This window comes from Bos taurus, chromosome 20 (genome assembly GCF_002263795.3).
Source record: "Bos taurus isolate L1 Dominette 01449 registration number 42190680 breed Hereford chromosome 20, ARS-UCD2.0, whole genome shotgun sequence".
In the NCBI taxonomy this organism is placed as follows: Eukaryota; Metazoa; Chordata; class Mammalia; order Artiodactyla; family Bovidae; genus Bos; species Bos taurus.
This window is the reverse complement of record NC_037347.1, coordinates 8,743,557-8,765,886: the sequence shown is the minus strand read 5'-3', so window position 1 is coordinate 8,765,886 and position 22,330 is coordinate 8,743,557. Positions and strand designations below refer to the sequence as shown.

Below are 22,330 nucleotides of genomic sequence, written 5' to 3'. Positions count from 1 at the left end.
ACTTAATTAAATGTACTGAATTCCCAGACCATGGGTACATTTTCAGTGTCTCTAAGTTGTTTGGTGCCTCTTGTATGATACGTCTGAGGTATATCTAGTATTGTTTTAATTATAAATTATAGTCTCTTGTTGTTTGTCACTGATCAGGTCAGTAGCAATTTGGGGAGAGAAGAGGGAGTCTGTATGGATTTGTTTTCCTGTAATTTCTCACCCAATGAGGATCTTACCCATCTCTTTCATTAGCAGGTGAAAATGATGTCTTAAATGGAAATCATTTTAGATGTTTTGCCTCTTGAGGCAGTGACTTAATCTCCTCAAAAAAGAGCAAGGCTTGGAGGCAGGGCGGATATAAAAATAACCTAATGTAAAGGAATCAAGTGGTCTTTTTAACTTACCATTTATTGCCAGGTTGGCTTGGGGGAGAGAGGACCAGGGAGAGGAGAAGCTAGCAAAAAGGAGTCTTAAAAAGTCACTCTTCTCCCTCCTTAAAAGAGAAGGAAAAAAGCTTGCATTCTCACATACATGTTTTCTAGTAATGCCTTGGGAATACACTAAGATTATAGGAAAATAAAAATAATACTTAGCTGTAGGGTAATAGTTGATGAAAATTTAAATAGTGCTTTGGTATAAAGACAACAACATAAAGACCAAAATCTTAAGCAAGCACTTTGCAAGAATAAAAAGTTTAAACTGATTATCATGAAATCACGGAGCTGCTGTCATACAGTATTGAGTTAACTGTACTGTAGCGAATGAGCACCAAGGTGCTGCTGATAAGATTATAAACAGTAAACGAGGTGGTTGAGGTAACTAACAGGCTAGATGATCCATGCAGGAGCTCTCCAGATAAGCCGCTTGGTTGTAAAATGGTTGTAGGAAAATTGCCAGTTGAATACAATTTTTATCAGTGAATGATTTATATGTAAATAGTTATGATAATTAAGGTTTCTTTTGGTATTTCAAAAAGAAGTGATACAGTGGTTAAATAGACTTATACATAAAAGTAGAGTTTACATTGTTTTAACAAATCAATATTTAATAAGAGAAAAATTAGTGTTGATTTAAAAATTGACAAGAATACTTCAAAAGTTGTTTTTTAATTAGATGACATTACTTACAATCCCTGCCAACCAGAATTCTAATTCTGAGTCATTTAATGCTAAAATTAAAATGTGCCATTATGTTTAAATTATGGTTTTAAATCAGTGGTATAATTTTTCTTAAAATTGATGATTAAATATATGGATTTCATGATGCAGATTTTATGTGGGCTGAGAACATTAATCCATACAAATTAGTTAATATTCCTCAATTTGCTTTTTAAATGGCTTCATTTTTAATTCTAATAATTAAAATGTCTTTTACAGGGAGCATTTGGCGCCCTTCAGAAAATTTGTGAAGATTCTGCTGAGATTTTAGATAGTGATGTTTTAGATCGTCCTCTCAACATCATGATTCCCAAATTTTTACAGTTCTTCAAGCACAGTAGTCCAAAAATAAGGTATCTATATAGCCAGTATTAAATTCACTTATAAATTCTGATACAAACCTGACCACTCCCTTACTTTGCATTACCTAGTACTTTTGTGATTGCATGTGTGCTCAGTCACTAAGTCACGTCCACCTCTTTGCGATCCCAAGGACTGTAGCCCACCAGGCTCCTCTGTCCATGGGATTCTCCAGGCAAGAATACTGGAGTGGGTTGTCATGCCCTCCTCCAGGGGATCTTCCCAACCCAGGGATCGAACCTACATCTCCTGCATTGCAGGTGGATTCTTTACCACTGAGCCACCTGGGAAGCCCTTTCGAAAGGAATGCATACCCATTGTTTTTTAATCTAAAATAGTTCTCATTATGTTCCCATCCAACATCCCACTCTTGAGAGTGAACATGTCCTTTCAGACACTTTTACACTTTCTTAAAATTATTATTCCACAACCTGCGTTTTTCACTTGACACAGAAAGAATGTGAAGGATATGTTAATACATAGAGACTTTTGACTCAGTCTTCTTAATGGTGTGTGTGTACAAATGGCTATACATACACCATAATATTTTTATGGAGGAATATTTAATTTCTTGCCAGTCTTCTGTAAATGGAAAAAAAACTTCAATGAACATATTTTAAATTTTGTTTCTAGGTCTCATGCTGTTGCATGTGTCAATCAGTTTATCATCAGTAGAACTCAAGCTCTGATGTTGCACATTGATTCCTTTATTGAGGTAAGATTCCTGCCCCCCCCCCCACCTTACTTTTGAGAAGATTGGAAAATGTTAAATGCATATAGTTTTATTTTATAAATGTAATAAGTTATAATTATGAACTGGCAATATCTAAATTGCTTGTGATAGTATTAAAATTGGATACAGTTAAACTTTATAATTCTCATTAACTGGAAAAAAAAAAAACTACTTCTCATACTGAGTTTTTTACTTGTATAAACATTGTGATATATGTTTGTTTGATACCTTGATTATAAAAATTTCTGCTTCAATCTACTATTCAAATTGCATATGGAAATTAAGCCTCCAAGCTCATTTGTGATAGGAACATGAAGAGGTTGAATGAACTTATTTTGATAAAGAATCTGAAGTCTGGACTTCAGACTTTAGACTGGAAGGATAGTACTTTATTTTTTCCATTGGTTTTCAGTGTAAAATGAGAGGTTTGGGAGAAAAATTGGCGCATCTTAGTATTTCTGAAGTTACTTTTTTTAATAAAAGTGGAAAGACGACAGATGTAGTTTTTTGGCCATTCAGCTGTAAGCAGTAGAGTTTCTTTTCAGAACTTCTGCTCAGTAACAGCAATTTTGAAAGGGTTATTAAAGTTCCTTAAGTATTTCACTTTTATTTTCATCATATGAAATTTAATTAAATAGTCTATTCCTTTTTAGCTGTTCTTTAAAAAAAAAAAAACAAAAGATCCTCCAGAGACCATACTGCTGGTATTCCTGTTGGGAAATTACCAGAAAGAGCTGAGGAGAAATTGTCTTTTTTTGCTTATCACTTAAATTGACAAACTTCTTTCTTAAACGACTGAGTGACTGAACTGAACTGAACCAATCAAGTGCAAATAGTAGCCATTAGAATCCTCGAGCCATTTGAAAACTGAAACAAAACTAGGCATCTTAAATGCATTTTCCTGAGTACCTACTGTGCTTGTGCTAATACTACATAAAGAAATGTTACGCTTCAAGGTGTTTCAGTCTGTTCAGGGTAGTGGACCACTTGTAGTACAGGCAGTAATAGAAGTCTGGAGAGTAAGACTGCCTGGGTTCAGATCCCAGCTCCACAGCTTAGTAGCTGTTAACCTTGGGCACCTCATTTAACTGGTATTTTCAGTTTTTAATAAAGCTAATAATAGACCTACTTTGTTGGATTGTTATAAAGGTATTTGCTAAAAATGGAATAGTGCCTGATGGAAAGTAAGCACTCCATATGCTAGCTACTGCTATTATTTTTAGAAGCAGTAGTAGTTTTTGTTGTAATTACAATAGTATTTCCACTCAGTAGTGTTCTTTCATAGCTCATTAAAGAGAACAATGGTGGACACACCAGCATCTTATACAGAGATGTAATTTAGAATAAAATTTTCTGAAAATAAAAACTCCACAGGACCATACTTAGCAAGTGGAACAAAAACATTTCCTGACATTTAAAATTATTTTCCATTAGTATTAAATACCATATTAACACTTCTTTGCTGCTTGATAATACAGTAAAGCTCACCTGGTTCTTCATCCTTTGCTTCGGTTGCCAGTGTTTTTATCTGGGGCTGAAGCCATGCCTCTGAGTCTGGTGGCACTGATAACGAGTGGTCAGCCGCCAAACTGTCCAGCTCTGTGACTCCATGGACTGTAGCACACCAGGGTTTCTGTCCTTCACTGTCTGCTGAAGTTTGTTCAAACTCATGTTCATTGAGTCAGTGATGCCGTCCAACCGTCTCAATTCTCTGTCACCCCTGCTTCTCATGCCCTCAGTCTTTCCCAGCATCAGGGTTTTTCCAGCGAGTTTTTTCACATCAGGTAGCCAAAGTATTGGAGCTTCAGCATTGGTCCTTCCAATGAATACTCAGGGTTGATTGATGAAAAGTGTATTGATCACTAATACATGGCTATAACATACCTTGATAAAGCTGGGTATTCATGTGTAAGACAGCATCAAATTTAATGAACAATTGTATAAAAGCAGCACCTGCTGGAAAAACAGTACTATTTCCGACTATGTAAAATTAAAAGTGCAACTACAGAGTTTTGAAAGCCTCAGAAATAGAGGCAGGATTTGGAGAAATTAAAGTTCTCAAAATGCAACATACTGTCACATTTGATATTTAAATTATTCTATTGTCTTACCCTTTCTTTGTAATTAGATTTCAGATTCATATGTTTGGAGACGTTTCTGTGGTCCTGGGAAGAGACAGTGGGACACATTGGATTTTACTTATTTTATTTTAGCTCTTTTTTTTGCTGCTTTCAATTTGTGTGTGTGTGTGTGTTTGTGTGTAAAGTAAAACCTCAGGAGTGAGATAGGGAAGGCTTACTGTTTTCTCTTCTTGAATCTCCACTTGAACCTCTTCAAGAGACAACTTCTAGTGAAGGCTTGTTGGTATAGTTAACTGAGCGTGGACTTACCCATACTTTTGTGAAAACCAAATTCAGGTCCCCCACTTGCTTGCAAGTTATATGATGTCTAATCTGCATTTCTCTCTCGGTCTATAAAATTGAGTAACAACATCTTGGAGTTGAGAACCATTCAGATTTTTTTTTTTTTTTTTCACTTTTAGAGAAACTTGAGAACAGCATCAGATTGATTGCTACCTTTATTATTTTTTAATAGTTTGACTTAGTGAACAACAGTTGAGGGTTAGGTTGTTAGAAACTCTCAGTATATATGTCCCAATTGTTGATGCTCTCATAGAACATGCGCCTGTTAAGAATCAGTGTTGGTAGGAATACTCTATTGACAGTAATTTTGAAGGATAAATCAGATTGTATTTTAATAATTATCTTTATTTCTGGGTGAGCTGGATAAATGCTCCTCTGTCCTAATGACATGGTTTTATTCTCGCAAACTAAAAATTACTTCAGAACACAGCCGCTCATACTCTTGTTTAAAAGAATGGCTATAGATCATTTACTGAAATCATAATTTTTGGCAGTTAGCTTCCTGTGTTTGTCTTTATAATCTAATACTGTGGGCCAATTAATTCATAAGCCTTTATTTGTGCTATATCTTAGAGTTTCTTTAAATATTACCACCTTGAAGATAATATTATATATAAATCTTTCTAGTATATTGGAATATTTAACTAGAAGAAAATTTTTCTTGTGTGATAGAATCTCTTCGCCTTGGCTGGTGATGAAGAACCAGAGGTACGGAAAAATGTGTGCCGGGCACTTGTGATGTTGCTTGAAGTTCGGATGGATCGCCTGCTTCCTCACATGCATAATATAGTTGAGGTAATACAAGCAATTTAAAAACTTTCTCCTCCTCTTCCCCTCAGGGAAATTCTTGGGCACAAAACATACAGTGTGAAATCACTGTTTTCTTATTTGTCACATTTGGGCTATAAAAATTAATTATGATTGCCTTAAAATTATAAGTTATCATTATGGTGATTTTTCTTTCATGAGATTTAAGATGTTATAGAGAGGAAAGTAATTTACAGGTGTAGACAGCTTTTAACTGTAGTGTAACTAGGAAATATGTAGATGATTTGTATTTACTAGATACAACTTAGGCCAATAAAATTGTAGTAGATAAAAATTTGTTTTCTACACATAACTGCTAAGTAGATCTGATCAACTTTTGATTTATGGTAACAATGAGATTTCTAAGTCGAAAATATATAACCTTTATAGTGAGTTCTAGTAGACCATTTAGATTTTAAGAGATTCTCTTTCAGTTTTTATGTGATGAAAATAATTTTATGTAAGTACATTGATCACTGATCAGATCAGATCAGTCGCTCAGTCATGTCTGACTCTTTGCGACCCCATGAATTGCAGCACTCCAGGCCTCCCTGTCCATCACCAACTCCCAGAGTTCACCCAGACTCATGTCCACCGAGTCAGTGATGCCATCCAGCCATCTCATCCTCTGTCGTCCCCTTCTCCTCTTGCCCCCAATCCCTCCCAGCATCGGAGTCTTTCCCAGTGAGTCAACTCTTCGCATGAGGTGGCCAAAGTACTGGAGTTTCAGCTTTAGCATCATTCCTTCCAAAGAAATCCCAGGGCTGATCTCCTTCAGAATGGACTGGTTGGATCTCCTTGCAGTCCAAGGGACTCTCAAGAGTCTTCTCCAACACCACAGTTCAAAAGCATCAGTTCTTCGGCGCTCAGCCTTCTTCACAGTCCAACTCTCACATCCATACATGACCACAGGAAAAACCATAGCCTTGACTAGCCGGACCTTTGTTGGCAAAGTAATGTCTCTGCTTTTGAATATTCTATCTAGGTTGGTCATAACTTTCCTTCCAAGGAGTAAGCGTCTTTTAATTTCATGGCTGCAGTCACCATCTGCAGTGATTTTGGAGCCCAGAAAAATAAAGTCTGACACTGTTTCCCCATCTGTTTCCCATGAAGTGATGGGACCGGATGCCATGATCTTCATTTTCTGAATGTTGAGCTTTAAGCCAACTTTTTCACTCTCCACTTTCACCTTCATCAAGAGGCTTTTTAGTTCCGTTTCACTTTTCTGCCATAAGGGTGGTGTCATCTGCATATCTGAGGTTATTGATATTTCTCCCAGCAATCTTGATTCCAGCTTGTGTTTCTTCCAGTCCAGCGTTTCTCATGATGTACTCTGCATATAAGTTAAATAAACAAGGTGACAATATACAGCCTTGACGTACTCCTTTTCCTATTTGGAACCAGTCTGTTGTTCCATGATCAGCCGTTATTAAAGTAAGGAATATGTAATAGCAACTTATTATTAGGACAGTGTAATTTATTGGGTAATACTCATTATTGCTAAAAGAGTCATGCCTAATTTTCATATTACTGGACATAGTTGTACTTGAAGGATGGCATTTCTAAGACCTGTTAGAGAAAGGATAGCATTCATGCTGTTCAGCAGTTCCTTTTCTAAAACATTAGGAAGAATAGATGTACTGATAAGGATATGTAGCAGCAAAATGGGAATAAATGACATTTTTGCTGATAAATCTGTTCTCTCTGAAGTGTTTAGAAGAATCAGGTGGCGTTGGTTGAAAATTTCGTTAGAGTTTGGAGTTAACCAGAAAATCAAGAAAAATGTTTTATCATTTGTCATGTCACACCTGGGGAACCTAATTTGTGCGGCTGCAATTCTTTCTTCAGCAGTGCTCAGCATTGTAGTAGGACATGGGAGGGGGTGACCTATCAGAGTGGTTGTGTGGCTGTATTTTGTAATACGAGATGTTTCATTCAGGAATTCATCACTTGACCCGAGTTTCAGCCCCTGGTACATTGGGAATTCATGCCTTTGATCTTTTGTTTTTACGTATAAGGTTTTTGTGGAGGGGTGGGGTTTGCCGAGCTGCACGGCTTGCAGGATCTTAGTTCAAACCCAAGGCCCCAGCAGAGAGAGCACTGCATCATAGCCACTGGGTCTCCAGGGGATTTCCTGGTTTGGGGATGTTTTTTTAAAGGAGGGTAGGTTTGGATAGATTTGGAGATCAGATAGATGTTCTTTCAACTAAGTGAATTTGGCTTGGTATGTTCAAAGGACATGATAAACCTATTTTGTTGGCAACTGAAAATTGCAGTTGACAAATGTGTCTACTTTCTTCAAAAAAAATCTTGTATAATATGTATATATCTTCTTAAATATTGGAAGTATTAATATATATATAGGTGACCCTTGAAAAACACAGGTTTTAACTGCATGGGTCCATTTGTAGACAGATTTTTTTTTTATACTAAATATGTACTACAGTACTACATAACCCAAGATTGGCTGAAACTGCAGATGAGGAACTGTATATGTGGAAGATGGGCTATATATGTGGATTATTTGACTGCTTGAAGGGTTGGCACCCCTACCCTTGGTTGGTTCAAGGTATAGTTGTAATTATAAGAGACAGCTTGGGTCGTTATATTATAAAAAGATTATCCATTTTATGAAAAGTTTAGTGGAGTTTATTTTGAGAAGCAGACAGACATGAATTGGACACTTTATATTAGGCAGCATTCTAAAATAGTAGTTCTTAAGTTTGGCTGCTTTTTAGAATTGATTAGGAGGCTTTTTAAAAAAAAAATCCAAACCCTAAATTGAGAACTACTGTAAAGGGTAAGGCCCATAGCAAAGGACTCTTAACTTGCTGAAATTGGATTAGGTTTAATTGTATGCTTTAAACCTATTAATACTAAGGCTCTTTTGTTTACAGTACATGCTACAGAGGACCCAAGATCAAGATGAAAATGTGGCTTTAGAAGCCTGCGAATTTTGGCTCACTTTGGCTGAGCAGCCAATATGCAAAGATGTACTCATAAGGCATCTTCCCAAGTAAGTATTTCTTAGCAGTGCTGTCTTGTTAACAGTGATGCCTCATTTTCGTATTTTTAGATTGCATACTTATGCCATCAGGTAGTGAAGTTCTGAAGAAGTTGAGCTTAATTTTACTGATGTATAAGTAAAGATGTTTATTTAAGAAGCAATTCCTTTTGTTTTCTAAACTACATGAGGGTGGTTTATGCTGTGAATTATAATTTACTTTGGATAATCCATGGCAGTTTTTTATAATCTTGTAATTTTGACTGTGGACTCTCTTCCCCCCTCCAAAGATCTTCTTACTAGTTGTGCTAAGAGTTTTTTGTTAACATATTGTAAGTCTATTTTTAACCCAATGAATGCTGTTAAGTCAGTTTTTTTAATACATTTTTCCAGTATTGAGATAAATTGAATTGATGTAAAACTATTATTTTTAGGTATATAGCAGTGGTTTATGAAATATATATGAAATCAATTAAAGTCAGTTACTTTTAAAAGTAGTGCTCACATTCTTTTGAAATTAAAATACAGGCTCATAAACTTAATTTTCTACATGAAAATTTAAACTCCATTGGATTTCCACCCCCTTAAGTAATCAGTTGTTCTTTTTGGTGTGTTGTCTTTTAATGTGTTTTTCTCTGTGTTAATACTGTATGCATGTGTGCATGTTCAGTCAACTCAGTGGACTGTAGCCAACCAGTCTCCCCTGTCCTTGGGATTTCCCAGGCAAGAATTCTGGAGTGGGTTGCCATTGCCTCCTCCAGGGGGTCTTCCCAACCCAGGGATTGAGTCCACATCTCCTGCATTGGCAGGTGGATCCTTTATCACTGAGCCTGAGCCACCTGAGATGCCCAGTACTGTGTACCAGATGTCATATATCAGTGTTTTGGAAAGAAAATAAGTTTGATAGTATGAATAAGGCATCTGTCTATAGTTCGTGCTTAAAATTTTGATTTACTGTTTTGTGGTCGGCTCTTGTCAGTTACTATAAGTTGTGCCCTTTCCTCCATGTCGTTAGTCTAAACTTTGAAGTGCTGTCCCGTCACGGTGTTCTCCAGTTTATAATACACTAGCAGTGTCTCATCTTGTCACAACTTTTGCCATCCATTAATTACAGTTTTTCTAATCTTAGCCATCTAATACGCAAAAAAATAACCATTTGTTTTAATATGTTGTATTAGTGGAGTCACATTTTTTTCAGAAGTTCGTATACTCAGATGTTCTCATTTTCATGTAGTCAGTTCTTACCAAGAAAACAATTCCACCTATATTTTATTCTAGTCAATCTAGAATTTATTATCTAGAGTAAAGTATAAGGTATGATAAATGGATTGCCTCCACTCACCCCCCACCCCACCAGGAAATTTATTCTTCTTTCTAATTTGTGATGCCACTTTTATGATATGCTTGTTTCTTACTATTGGATCATATAGTTCTACGTCTTATAAAAAACAGACATTAATTCTTATAAAGCTGAAGAGATTTTATTAATGCAAACCTAATCTCTAACATTAGGAGATAAGAGCAGTTATAGATTGGTGGTCTCTTTCATTGCCCTAATAAAATCCAAATTTTTTTAAGCAACCAGTAACTTGGTAGCAGGCTAAAAGATCAGCAATTTTAGCTGATTTTTTGATGAGATGAGATCAAAATGAGATCTCTTATTTCACATAGAAAACATTAATGTAACAAAGAATAGGATTTATCTGTTTCTGGGCTATGTTGTGTGGTTTTTGTTGTTGTTTTTAGCCAGTAGTATGTTCTTTTGGTTATTGAGCATTTGTTATCTGGTAGAACAGGTCTTTTTTTCACCAGAATTATTTTGTTTTTTTTCCCCACCTTTATTCTTACACATAATACATTAATATCTCCTGGGGCTTATTGACGGATTGATCCATAGAAAACAATTAACCCAGTGCCTGGTATATACTTAGTGTGAAGTGAAGTCGCTCAGTTGTGTCCGAATCTTTTTGACCCCATGGACTGTAGCCCACCAGGCTCCTCCATCCATGAGATTCTCCAGGCAAGAGTACTGGAGTGGGTTGCCATTTCCTTCTCCTGGTATATACTTAAGTACTCAGTAAACATTCATTATTGGTATTAACATCATTGCCTTTCCATGATGTTGCACTAAAATTCTCTCTTGTTTTCTAAAACATGAGGCTACAGGAGAAAGCTAAAACAATTCTTTACTCAGTCACTCAGCTGTGTCTAACTCTTTTGCAACTCCGTGGACTGTAGCCCGCCAGGCTCCTCTGTCCATGGGATTCTCCAGGCAAGAATACTGGAGTGGGTTGCCATGCCCTCCTCCAGGGGATCTTCCCATCCCAGGGATCAAACTGCATCTCTTGCATTGGCAGGTGGATTCTTTACCACTGAGCCACCCAGGAAGCCTGAACCTTAGCTTACTCATCTAGGTTATAAAGAAGTTGCTTTATTAATAAGCCCACAGCATATGAGTATGAATTTCTTTTGCCTATTCATTCTTTTCCCATGCCACCCAGAACAATTAAAGATAGAATTTGGGAGCAGCAGGCTGAGGGCATTGTTAGGTGTTTCCAGAGCGTTCCCCTACCTTCTGTCCTCACTAGACTCATCTTAGTGTGCATGGCTGAACAGTGAGAAAACAAAGTATAAGAAACCTGTCAAAGATGAAAACCCATCATAGCTGCAAGCGGAACTAAAGTTAGTATTCTGACCTTTACCTAACATGTTTTGATACATATTTTTTTTAGCTAGTCGTAAATATTTCAGTATATCTGAAATTCCATGTTTATAGACATCGTGATTCTCTTAAGAAATTAAAAATAAAATTTCTAAACTTTTACCAGACTATGATAACCTTGTCCATAGAATTCTTTCTTCCTTCTTGCATTATTTCTTTTGAATAAAATCCTTCAAATTTTCTGTTTTTATATTTTAAACACTATCATCTCTTTTATTAAGGAGAAGGCGATGGCAACAGACTCCAGTACTCTTGCCTGGAGAGTCCCATGGATGGGGGAGCCTGGTGGGCTGTAGTCCATGGGGTCGTGAAGAGTCGGACATGACTGAGCTACTTCCCTTTCCCCTTTCCCTTTCTCTTTTATTAAAAAGAATAGAAATACTGAATGTAGGCTCATTGTAAAAATATCAGCCATTTAGAAATAAAGTAGAAGATGGATATTGTCCCTTGTTAGCCTACTCACTCACCTCTGAAGATACCAGTTTATTGTGTAGCTTTCCTAGTTAGTCTGTGTATATAAGTAATTATATAGGTAATCTTGTTTTTTAAATAATTTTTTATTGGAGGTTAGTTGATTTATAATGTTCTATTAGCTTCAGATGTGCAGCAAAGTGAATCAGTTACACATGCACATATATCTACTCATTTTTAGGTTCTTTTCCCATATAGGCCATTACAGAATTTTAAGTAGAGTTTGCTGTGCTCTGCTTAGTCACCTGTTTTATATATTGTTGTCATACTCAGTCATGTTCAACTCTTTTGTGACCCCATGGACTGTAGCCCACCAGCCTCCTCTGTCCATGGGATTTCCCAGGCAAGAATACTAGAGTAGGTTGCCATTTCCTTCTCCAGGGGATCTTTCTGACCTAGGGATCAAACCTACAAGAGATACATCTCTTGTATCTCCTGAATTAGCAGGTGGATTCTTTACCACTGTGCCACATGGGAAACCCATTTTGTATAAACTGTATTTAATCAATCCCAATCTCCCAATTTATCTGCCCAACAGCCCCCCACCCCGCCCCCTGTTGTTGACCATAAGTTTGTTTTCTGCATCAGTGACTTTATTTCTGTTTTGTAAGTTCATTTGTACCTTTTTTTGTTCTTTCCACATATAAGCAATATATTTGTCTTTGTCTCTCTCTGACTTGACTTCACTCAGTATGACAATCTCTAGGACTGTCCATGTTGCTGCAAATGGCATTATTTTTGTTATTTTTATGGTGAGCTTCTTTTCATGTGCTTCTTTTTGCCATCTATGTGTCTTTGGAGAAATGTCTGTTTGGATCTTCCACTTTTTGATTGGGTTGTGGGTTTTTTTTTTTCCTGAGCTGCATGAGCTATTTGTGTGTTTTAGAGATTAAGTCCTTGTTGTGTGCTTTGTTTGCAAATATTTCCTCCCATTCTGAGGGTTGTCTTTTCATTTTATTTATGGTTTCCTTTGCTGTACAGAAGCATTTTAAAGTTTAATTAGGTCCCATTTGTTTGTTTTTGTTATTTTCATTATTCTAAGAGGTAGATCAAAAAAGATCATGCTACAATTTATGTCAGAGTGTTCTACCTATGCTTTCCTCTATGAGTTTTATAGTGTCTGGTCTTAAATTTAGGTCTTTAATCCATTTTAAGTTTATTTTTGTGTATGGTGTTAGGGAGTGTTTAATTTCATTCTTTTACGTGTATAGCTGTCCACTTTTCCTGGCACCACTTATTGAAGACACTTTTCTCCATTGTATATTCTTGTCATCTTTGTCATGGATTAGGTGACCATAGGGAGAAGGCAATGTCACCCCACTCTAGTACTCTTGCCTGGAAAATCCCATAGACGGGGGAGCCTGGTGGGCTGCCGTCTATGGAGTCGCACAGAGTCGGACACGACTGAAGCGACTTAGCAGCAGCAGCAGCAGGTGACCATAGATACATTGGTTTATCTCTGGACTTACTGTCCTGTCTGACTGAAATATATTTGATTATGTGCCAGTACCATACTGTTTTGATTACTGTAGTATTGTAGTATAGTCTGAAGTCAGGGAGCCTGATTCCTCCAACTTTGTTTTCTTTCTCAAGATTGCTCTGGCTATTCAGGGTCTTTTGCGTTTTCATACAAATTGTGAGATTATTTGTTCTAGTTCTGTGGAAAATATTATTGGTAATTTGATAGGGATTGCAATGAATCTGTAGATAGCTTTAGGTGGTATAGTCATTTTGACAATAGTGATTCTTCTAATCAAAGAACATGGGATAACTCTCCGTCTGTGTCATTTTTTTCTTTCTTTCATCAGTATCTTATAGTTTTCTGAATACTGGTCTTTTGCATCCTTGAGTAGGTTTATTCTTAGGTATTATTCTTTTTGATGTAATGGTAAATGTGATTATTTCCTTAATTTCTCTTTCTGATCTTTTGTTGTTAGTATATAGGAATGCATCCTTTATTTCTTTTTCTTACCTGATTGCTGTGGATAGGAATCTCATTGTTTTTAATACAAATGGATATGAGCTTTTTATGTATTTTGCACGGGTGGTTTTTTGTTTTTCCAGTTTCACTGTCATTTGTTTCTTTGTTTATGACTGTGTGCATCCAAAAATAAGATCCTTACAGGATCTTAGTTCCCCAACCAGGGATTAAAACCCAGCCCCTACAGTGAAAATGCAGAGTTCTAACCACTGGACTGCTGGGAAATTCCCAGTTGTAACTTATTTTTAACCAGGCCCTTAGTGATGAACATTTAAATTGTTTCCATTGTTCTTAGTCTTGCATCATGGAACATGAGTCTTTACGAATTGGGAATGTTCCTTCGTGTATTTGGGATAAGTTCTTAGGGGAGAAATTGCAAAAAAAAAAAAAGAAATTATTGTTTTTATTTTTAAGCACTCTTGGCAAGCTATCTTGTCCGGTCTAAAATTCCATCCAGTAGATTCTATGCATGAGTATGTAAAAGGCCTAAGATATACATTGGGAGTACTCATCATTGGAGAAGGACAGACATAGAATATGCTATAAGGCAGTATTAACAGTAGTGGTGGTATTATTAGTATTCATGAGATTGTTGAGACCTTGAGATCTTTAGATCTTTGATTCATGAATTTCTGTCTTTATAGGTTGATCCCTGTGTTAGTGAATGGCATGAAGTATTCAGATATAGATATTATCCTACTTAAGGTAAGGAAACTATTCCTTGATGAATAAGGATGTTTATTTTCACTGACTTACAGATGTTTGAATTTGACTAATAGGACATTTATTTAGAGTAGGCTCTATTTAAATAGGCTTTCTGTTATATAATATGCTATGGAGTTCAAAGATAGAAGCAAACAGTGAATTTGACTGGCAGTAGATTCTAGCTGAATTGAAACTAACTAGATGGTGACACTAGTAGAGTTAGAGTTAGCGTGAATTTCCTGTTAATTCTGACTGTTTGGGGTTCATTTTAAAATAATCTTAAATATGTTCTAAATTCGATTCAGATACTCTAGATTATACCAGATGTTGGGAAACTGTCTTATGTGGTTCAAAATCCCTGATAATCTAACATGGGTTATGTGATAGCCTATTCTCCCCTTCACAAAGAGCTATTTTCAACGCAGGGGCAAGCAGAAGATGTATACAGCTGACCCTTAACAATGGGATATTAGGGGCACTGACCTCCAGTGCAATCAAAAATCCCTGATTAACTTCACAGTTGGCCCTTCGTGTCCATGGTTCCATATCTGCAAATGCAACCAACCACAGATTATGTAGTCGTCTAATACTTCATTTAGAGAGAAATCTGCATCCTGTTTGAACTGGACATGCAGTTCACACCCATACTGTTCAAGCATCAACTGTATTTCAGAATCATGTGGCATGCTATCTGTGAATATTCTCATTCTTTTACCCATATACGTACTATTAGCTTATATGAATATAACCAGAATTTTCCTTTTAAAAAATACACAGGGTGATGTTGAAGAAGATGAAACAATTCCTGATAGTGAGCAAGATATAAGGCCACGGTTTCATCGATCAAGGACAGTGGCTCAGCAGCATGATGAAGATGGAATTGAAGAGGAGGAGGACGACGACGATGAAATTGATGATGATGACACGATTTCTGACTGGAATCTAAGTAAGTCATAGAGAAGCACAGTCGCCTGCTTGGATAACAGTTTAATTGGGAAGTAACACATCCTACAGTGCCCTCATACATAGTTCACTTAACCATACAAAAGAATACAATTTAGTGGTTTTCAGTGTATTCACAGAGTTGTGCAACCATCATCTCAGTAAATTTTGAAACATTTTTGTCACCCTAAGAGAAACTACATACTTAGTAGTCACTCCCATTTTCTGAACTCTAATGGACATTTTCTATAAGTGGAATTGTACAAAAAGTGGTCTTTGTGACTGATTCATCTGTTAATTAGCAGATGGACGTTTTGTTTCCCCTCTTTGGCTACTGTCCGTAGTGATGTTATGACCAGTTACATAAGGTTTAATATGTGGTCCTGAGTTTTCAGCTCTCTTGGGTATATACCCAGGAATAGGATTATTGGATCACATGGAAACTTTTATGTTCAATATTTTGAGGTACTGCCAGACTGTTTTTCACACTTACTTTGCCATTTGCTTTCCCCCAGCAGGGTCTTAGGGCTACAGGTTCTCCACGTTTGCCAATACTTTCTGGGTGTCTTCTTCTGGATGTGAAGTAATGGTCTTATTGTGGATTTGTTTTGTTTTGTTTCTTCCCAGTGGGTCTGTTCTTCATTTGCTTGTCATCATATTCCTTAAAAAGACTTTAATCTCACAGTGTCACTTCTCAAAGGGGGTGTATGTTTTGTTGGATACAAAATATATAGGAAATGTGTTTTGTTGGATGCAAAATGTATGTTTGATAACAAAGTACATACGAAATAGGAACACTGGCCGTGGCTTTTCCTGTTTTCCTAACTTATTTTTTTGTATGTCATAATTTGCATGAAGATTGGTTGATTATCATGCATATTTCTAAGATAATGTAAATCCCTTTTTCCTCCAGACTTCAAAATATGCTTTTTAAAATTTCTGTTTTCAATATTAGCGACAAATCCACATCATCTGTTCACCCTGTGTTGTGGGCCACACACTAATTAGATAACTCTGGGGAGAACCTCGACACCTGTGTTTCGGTTTTGCTTGGGTGCTGGTTTTTAAATCTTTACTTCTGTAGTTCACAGCACATTGGATGTTTTGGGCCACTAATTCTTTGTTGTGGGCTTGTCCTGCCCATTACAGGATTTTGAGCAGCATCCCTGATCTCTCACCAGTAGAAGGCAGTAGCGCAGGAGATCAGAGGGAGAACACACCTAAGACTGCGACAAGCAGCAGTGTCCTGAGATACTGCCAGATGGTCCCTGGGACACAAAGTCACCACCAGTTAAGAACCACTCTGTGATTCAGAAGACTGAGATTTCTAATAACTGATGGCACGGTTAAGGACGTGAATGATCATCCTGAACTGTGTCATTCATTTGGAATAATGCTGATTACTCCCATTTAGTTCCCTCTAAGTAACAGTTCCTTACAGTGACCAATGTGCCCAGCCCTAGGCCAAGGGCTTTGTATGCATATCACGTTTAATCTTTTCAACAGCCTTAGGAAGGTAAAGATACTGCAAAAAGAGAAACTTGCCCGAGGTTAGCATAGCTAGTTCTAGTGGCACAAGTAGTTCTGGAACCCATATGTTACAGAACAAGAAAACCCAAGGTCTTCATTACTATCACAAATTACTTCCCTTTGTATACCAACTGTAAGGGGGAGGATGAATTAAGATTTAATGTAGAGAACTGCAAAAGTAACAGTGTATGTTGCATTGGGGAGGGAGAGGGGACACTTCTTTTCACTCGTGTATGTTTTTCCATAAACACCTACAGGCTTACCTTAGTCTGTTACACTTTGCTTTCTTACACTTCATCAGTTCAGTCGCTCAGTGGTGTCCAACTCTTTGAGACCCCATGGACTGCAGCACGCCAGGCCTCCCTGTCCATCACCAGCTCCTGGAGTTTACTCAAACTCAAGTCCATCGAGTCGGTGATGCCATCCAACCATCTCATCCCCTGTCATCCCCTTCTCCCACCTTTAATCTTTCCCAGCGTCAGGGTCTTTTCAAATGAGTCAGTTCTTGGCATCAGGTGGCCAAAGTATTAGAGTGACAGCTTCAGCATCAGTCCTTCCAATGAATATTCAGGCCTGATCTCCTTTAGGATGGACTGGGTGGATCTTCTTGCAGTCCAAGGGACTCTCAAGAGTCTTCTCCAACACCACAGTTCAAAAGCATCAATTCTTCAGTGCTCAGCTTTCCTTATAGTCCGAATCTCACATCCATACATGACTACTGGAAAAACCATAGCTTTGACTAGATGGACTTTGTTGGCTAAGTAATGTCTTTGCTTTTTAATATGCTATCTTGATTGGTCATAACTTTTCTTCCTATGAGCAAGCATCTTTTAATTTCATGGCTACAGTCACCATCTGCAGTGATTTTGGAGCCCCAAAAAATAAAGTTTGTCACTGTTTCCACTGTTTCCCCAACTATTTGCCATGAATTGATGGAACCAGATACCATGATCTTAGTTTTCTGAATGTTGAGTTTTAAGCCAACTTTTTCACTCTCCTCTTTCACTTTTGTCAAGAGGCTCTTTAGTTCTTCACTTTCTGCCATTAGGGTGGTGTCATCTGCATATCTAAGGTTATTGATACTTCGAACCCAGCAATCTTGATTCCAGCTTGTGCTTCGTCCAGTCCAGCATTTTGCATGATGTGCTCTGCGTATAAGTTAAATAAGCAGGGTGACAATATACAGCCTTCATGTTCTCCTTTCCCGATTTGGAACCAGTCTGCTACAGTTTTTCTTATACTTCATAGATAATGCATTTTTTTATAAAGTGAAGTTTGTAGCAACCCTGCATTGATCAAGTCTGTTGGTGCCATTTTTCCAGTAGCGTTTGCTTGCCTTTGTATCTCTGTCACATTTGGGTAATTCTTGGAATAAGAATTCAAACTGTTTTGTTATTATATCTGTTATGACAGTGTGTCATCTGTGATCTTTGATGTTAACTGTTATAATTGTTTTGGGGCTCCATGAACCGTGCTCATAAGACGGAGGTCTGTATGTATGTTGTATGTGTTCAGACTGCTCTATCCATAAGCGATTCCCCATCTCTCCCCTTCTCCTTGGGCCTCCCTGTTCTCTGAGACACAACACTGTTGAAATTAGACCAGTTAATAACCTTTCATGTCCTCTTGAATGTTCAAGTGAAAGGAAGAGTTGCATATCTCTTACTTTAAATAAAAAGTTAGAAATGATTACACTTAGCAAGGAAGCAATGTTAAAACTGCAGATGATGGTTAGCATTTTTTTTAGGTATAAAGTGTGTATCAGTTAAGGTTTTTTCCGACATAAATAACACTATAACTTGAGCATAACTTTATATGTACTTGGAAACGAAAAGTTTGATTTGACTCACTTCATTGCAGTGGTCTAGAATTGAACCTGCAGTATTTGAGGTATGCCTGAATCTTCTTTTTTGGAGGAGAAGCTGATATTCCAGAAGTGAAATCAGATTGTGTGTACTTTGCTGATTCTTCTCTGCACATCATACAACTCATTCTGTATTAGTACTTAAAGATTTCATTTTGTTTCATGGCAGTGTAATATTTATATGAATGAAACTACCATACAGTTTAACTAAGATCCTTATTGATGAGTAAAGTGTTATTTCTGGCCAGTGTAACAGCTTTATTTAAAAAAAAAAAAAAAATTGGTAGTCATTTGCAAAATAAAAATTTTTATGATTAGTTTACTGATTCTTGGTCATAAAGTGTTTTGGTCAATAGAGTTTTTTTTTTCTTGTGATTACCTCCTATTTAATTGAATTCTTAAAAACTTTGTATAGGTAAAAATGTGTTACTTACAACAAATTTTATCTACGTATAGATAGATTTATAGTTATATAACTGAATGATAGAAGTTAATGTAATGTTTTTGAATTAAATATTTCCTTAGGAAAATGTTCTGCAGCCGCCCTAGATGTTCTTGCTAATGTATATCGTGATGAACTTTTGCCACATATTTTGCCCCTTTTGAAAGAATTACTTTTTCATCATGAATGGGTTGTTAAAGAATCAGGCATCTTGGTTTTAGGAGCAATTGCTGAAGGTAAGTCTGAGTCAAACTGAAACTGTCAAGTCCTCAGTAGGTGCTAATGTGACATGACTACTTTAATTAAGCAGAAACGAGACACATACTTTGTTTACTGACTTGTGTTCCTAGTAAGATAAGACTGTTGAGGTAGATAAGACTGTGATCCATATTAACCTTAAAAAGGATATTTGAGTCTAAGAGCCATCTTAGAATGAGTTTTCACTTTTGAGCTAGTTAATTACTACTAAACAACCATAGAGTGACTTAGAACCCCAGCCAGATATTTTGCAAGTGCTTTTGTTGTAATGAAGAGAACAGAATGAGAGGGTTCTGATCTCGGAAACATCCCTGTTGCTAGAAAAATAACTTCCATATGTAGGTGTAAGGAACGTAAGTCAAGTGTCACTGGCCCTAGAAAGAATTATTATTCTTTCCTAGCTGTAAATATCTATCTATAAGAAATTGATGCATTTTGCATAATTTCTGTAGCAGAAGTAAAATGAGCTTTCCTACCCCTACTGGGAAGATAGGGAAGCCTGGTGTGCTGCAGTCCATGGGGTCACAGAGTCAGACACGAGGGAGTGACTGAACGACAAACCCTACTAGAAGATACTTAAGAGCAGTTAGCTCTCATTTCAGTTATTTAAAAGTTTTGAAACAGATTATTAAATATACTTATTAGAATAGAAATAATTGAATATTTTTCATTGATGCATCTATCAGTTTAATATTCACCTGAAATAATTTTAACCAAATTTGAGCACTTCCTGAAATATTTGGGGTTTTTTTCCCTAGGTTGCATGCAAGGCATGATTCCATACCTACCTGAGCTCATTCCTCACCTTATTCAGTGCCTCTCTGATAAAAAGGCTCTTGTGCGTTCCATAACGTGCTGGACTCTTAGCCGCTATGCACACTGGGTAGTCAGCCAGCCCCCAGACACGTACCTGAAGCCATTAATGACAGAACTGCTAAAACGTATCCTGGATAGCAACAAGAGAGTACAAGAAGCTGCCTGCAGGTAAGACAAGTTCATAACAAGTTGTTCATGGTGAGAGAAGGGAGTGTGAAGATTTCAGGGCGAAACTTAATTTTCAAGCCTGTGATGAAATGTTGATATTAAACTATTAATGGGATTTTTTTTTTGTTATCCATATCTTCCAGCTGATGGTTTTGCAAATCCAAGTGAGACTCTTAACTAGAGATTTGTATTTGCTATTTTCTTCAATTTTTTTTTTTTTTTTCTCACTGGCTATAACATTAGTGTTATCTTTCACCCTCATTCCCACAGATATTTGGAGTGGTTGTGGCAAGAGTCCTATTCTTGGAGAAATACAAAAGTTTGAGCAGGACTGACTTTTTTAGTCTACAGTCAGCTCCATAACTCCTCAGGAAGTCCTGTGGTGATGACCCATCTGCCACAGTGGTTCAACTCCAGTAACCACTCTTGTCAGTTGCATTTGGGGTTGTCTGTTCATCAGATCAGCGGTTTCATTACTATGAATATTTCAGTTTTCTGGAATAAATCTTCATGTTCTAAAAATGCTTGCCGTTTATGTTTATAGTTCTTAATTTTTCAAGTAGAATTGCTTCTACTGTTCACTTTGTTAATAAGGAAGAAATAGCTGCTAAAAGAGAGGAAAGTAAGTTTAAGTGTAGTTAGACTCTACCAGATTTGAAAGAGTTCTAATTCATAATGATATGAAAGAAAGTTAAACAAGGGAGCTTTGGTGATTAATAGCACCAAAATTTTTTTCAAGGGAAGGGAGGGTACACATTATATTTGGTTTCTGGTAGATGTTTCATTCAGCAAGGTTTTTTTTTTTTTTTTTTACTAATTGTTAGACATATATAAAATTTTGTGCGTACAGTCTCTGCCATCTTAAAATTTATAGGCTAGTAAGGTATATAATTTGTGGAAAGTGCCATGAAAGAAATATAGTTCAGTGTTAATGAACAAGACTTTAATTAACAAATGGCTTAAGCCTGTCATTTTAAGAAATTCCTGCCTGGCTAGGACAGAATACTATAACCTTAATTTCACAAATGAAGGGCCAGATACACCTTAAAGTCAAGAAAAATTTAGGTATAAGGTGAAGTAATTGCCCGAGACCCTAGAGCTTGTTCCTTTCTTGTGTATTTGTCCTAACAGATAAGCTACAAGTAAACAAATTTCTAATAACAAATGCATTGTGCATTCTTATGTATAGTGTAGGGCTTAGAGAAAAAATTTTAAACTTTACTGAGGAAAAATTGACAAACATAATTGCAATACTTAAAGTATACAACAATGATGATTTAATACAGATAACCGTGGTAGAACGTTTACCAGGATTAACACAGGTAACTCTTTTTTGTGAGAATGCTGAAAATCTACTCAGCAACTTCTAAGGACTCAATACTGTATTAACTGTCATCACCATGCTGTGTATTAGATACTTTGGAATTTGTTCTTATAGTTGAAAATTTGTGGCTGCCAGCACCTCATTCCCTCTCCCTCTAAGAGAAGCATTTGAGAGACCATGATACTGCTGTGTTCTCAGACATCTCAAACACACTGTTAAAGCTGCTTCTATCTTTTTGTGGTGCTTGGTATGCAAGTGAAGGGTGAAGAGTTTTTTGGGGTTTTTTTTTTGTTTGTTTTTTATTGAATGATAATTGCTTTACAAAGTTTTGTTTTCTGTCAAACCTCAACATGAATCAGCCATAGGTATACACATCCCCTCCCTTTTGAACCTCCCTCCCATCTCCTGCCCCATCCCACCTGTCTAGGTTGATGCAGAGCCCCTATTTGAATTTCCTGAACCATACAGCAAATTCCCATTGGCTATCTATGTTACATATGGTAATGTAAGTTTTAATAGTTTTAATTCTGGTGTCATTAGTCTGGAACATCAGTAAAATGTAGACTCCCTGAGAAAGGGGACATTGTTTTGTTCGTTGCTATATTCGCAGCCCTCAGACAGTAAATAAGTAG

At 36.8% G+C, this 22,330-nt stretch overlaps 1 protein-coding gene across 4 annotated transcripts in view; it reads left to right on the top strand.

Annotated features, from left to right (window-relative positions):
• TNPO1 (transportin 1) overlaps nucleotides 1-22,330 on the top strand; it is a 93,869-nt gene that overhangs the window by 50,795 nt on the left and 20,744 nt on the right. For all 4 annotated transcript variants that reach the window (XM_024981409.2, XM_059878803.1, XM_059878802.1 and 1 more), the window contains 8 exon segments: nucleotides 1,368-1,501; nucleotides 2,142-2,223; nucleotides 5,337-5,459; nucleotides 8,369-8,487; nucleotides 14,294-14,354; nucleotides 15,132-15,300; nucleotides 19,216-19,368; nucleotides 20,149-20,374. In XM_024981409.2, the coding sequence (XP_024837177.1) occupies nucleotides 1,368-1,501; nucleotides 2,142-2,223; nucleotides 5,337-5,459; nucleotides 8,369-8,487; nucleotides 14,294-14,354; nucleotides 15,132-15,300; nucleotides 19,216-19,368; nucleotides 20,149-20,374 (1,067 nt within the window).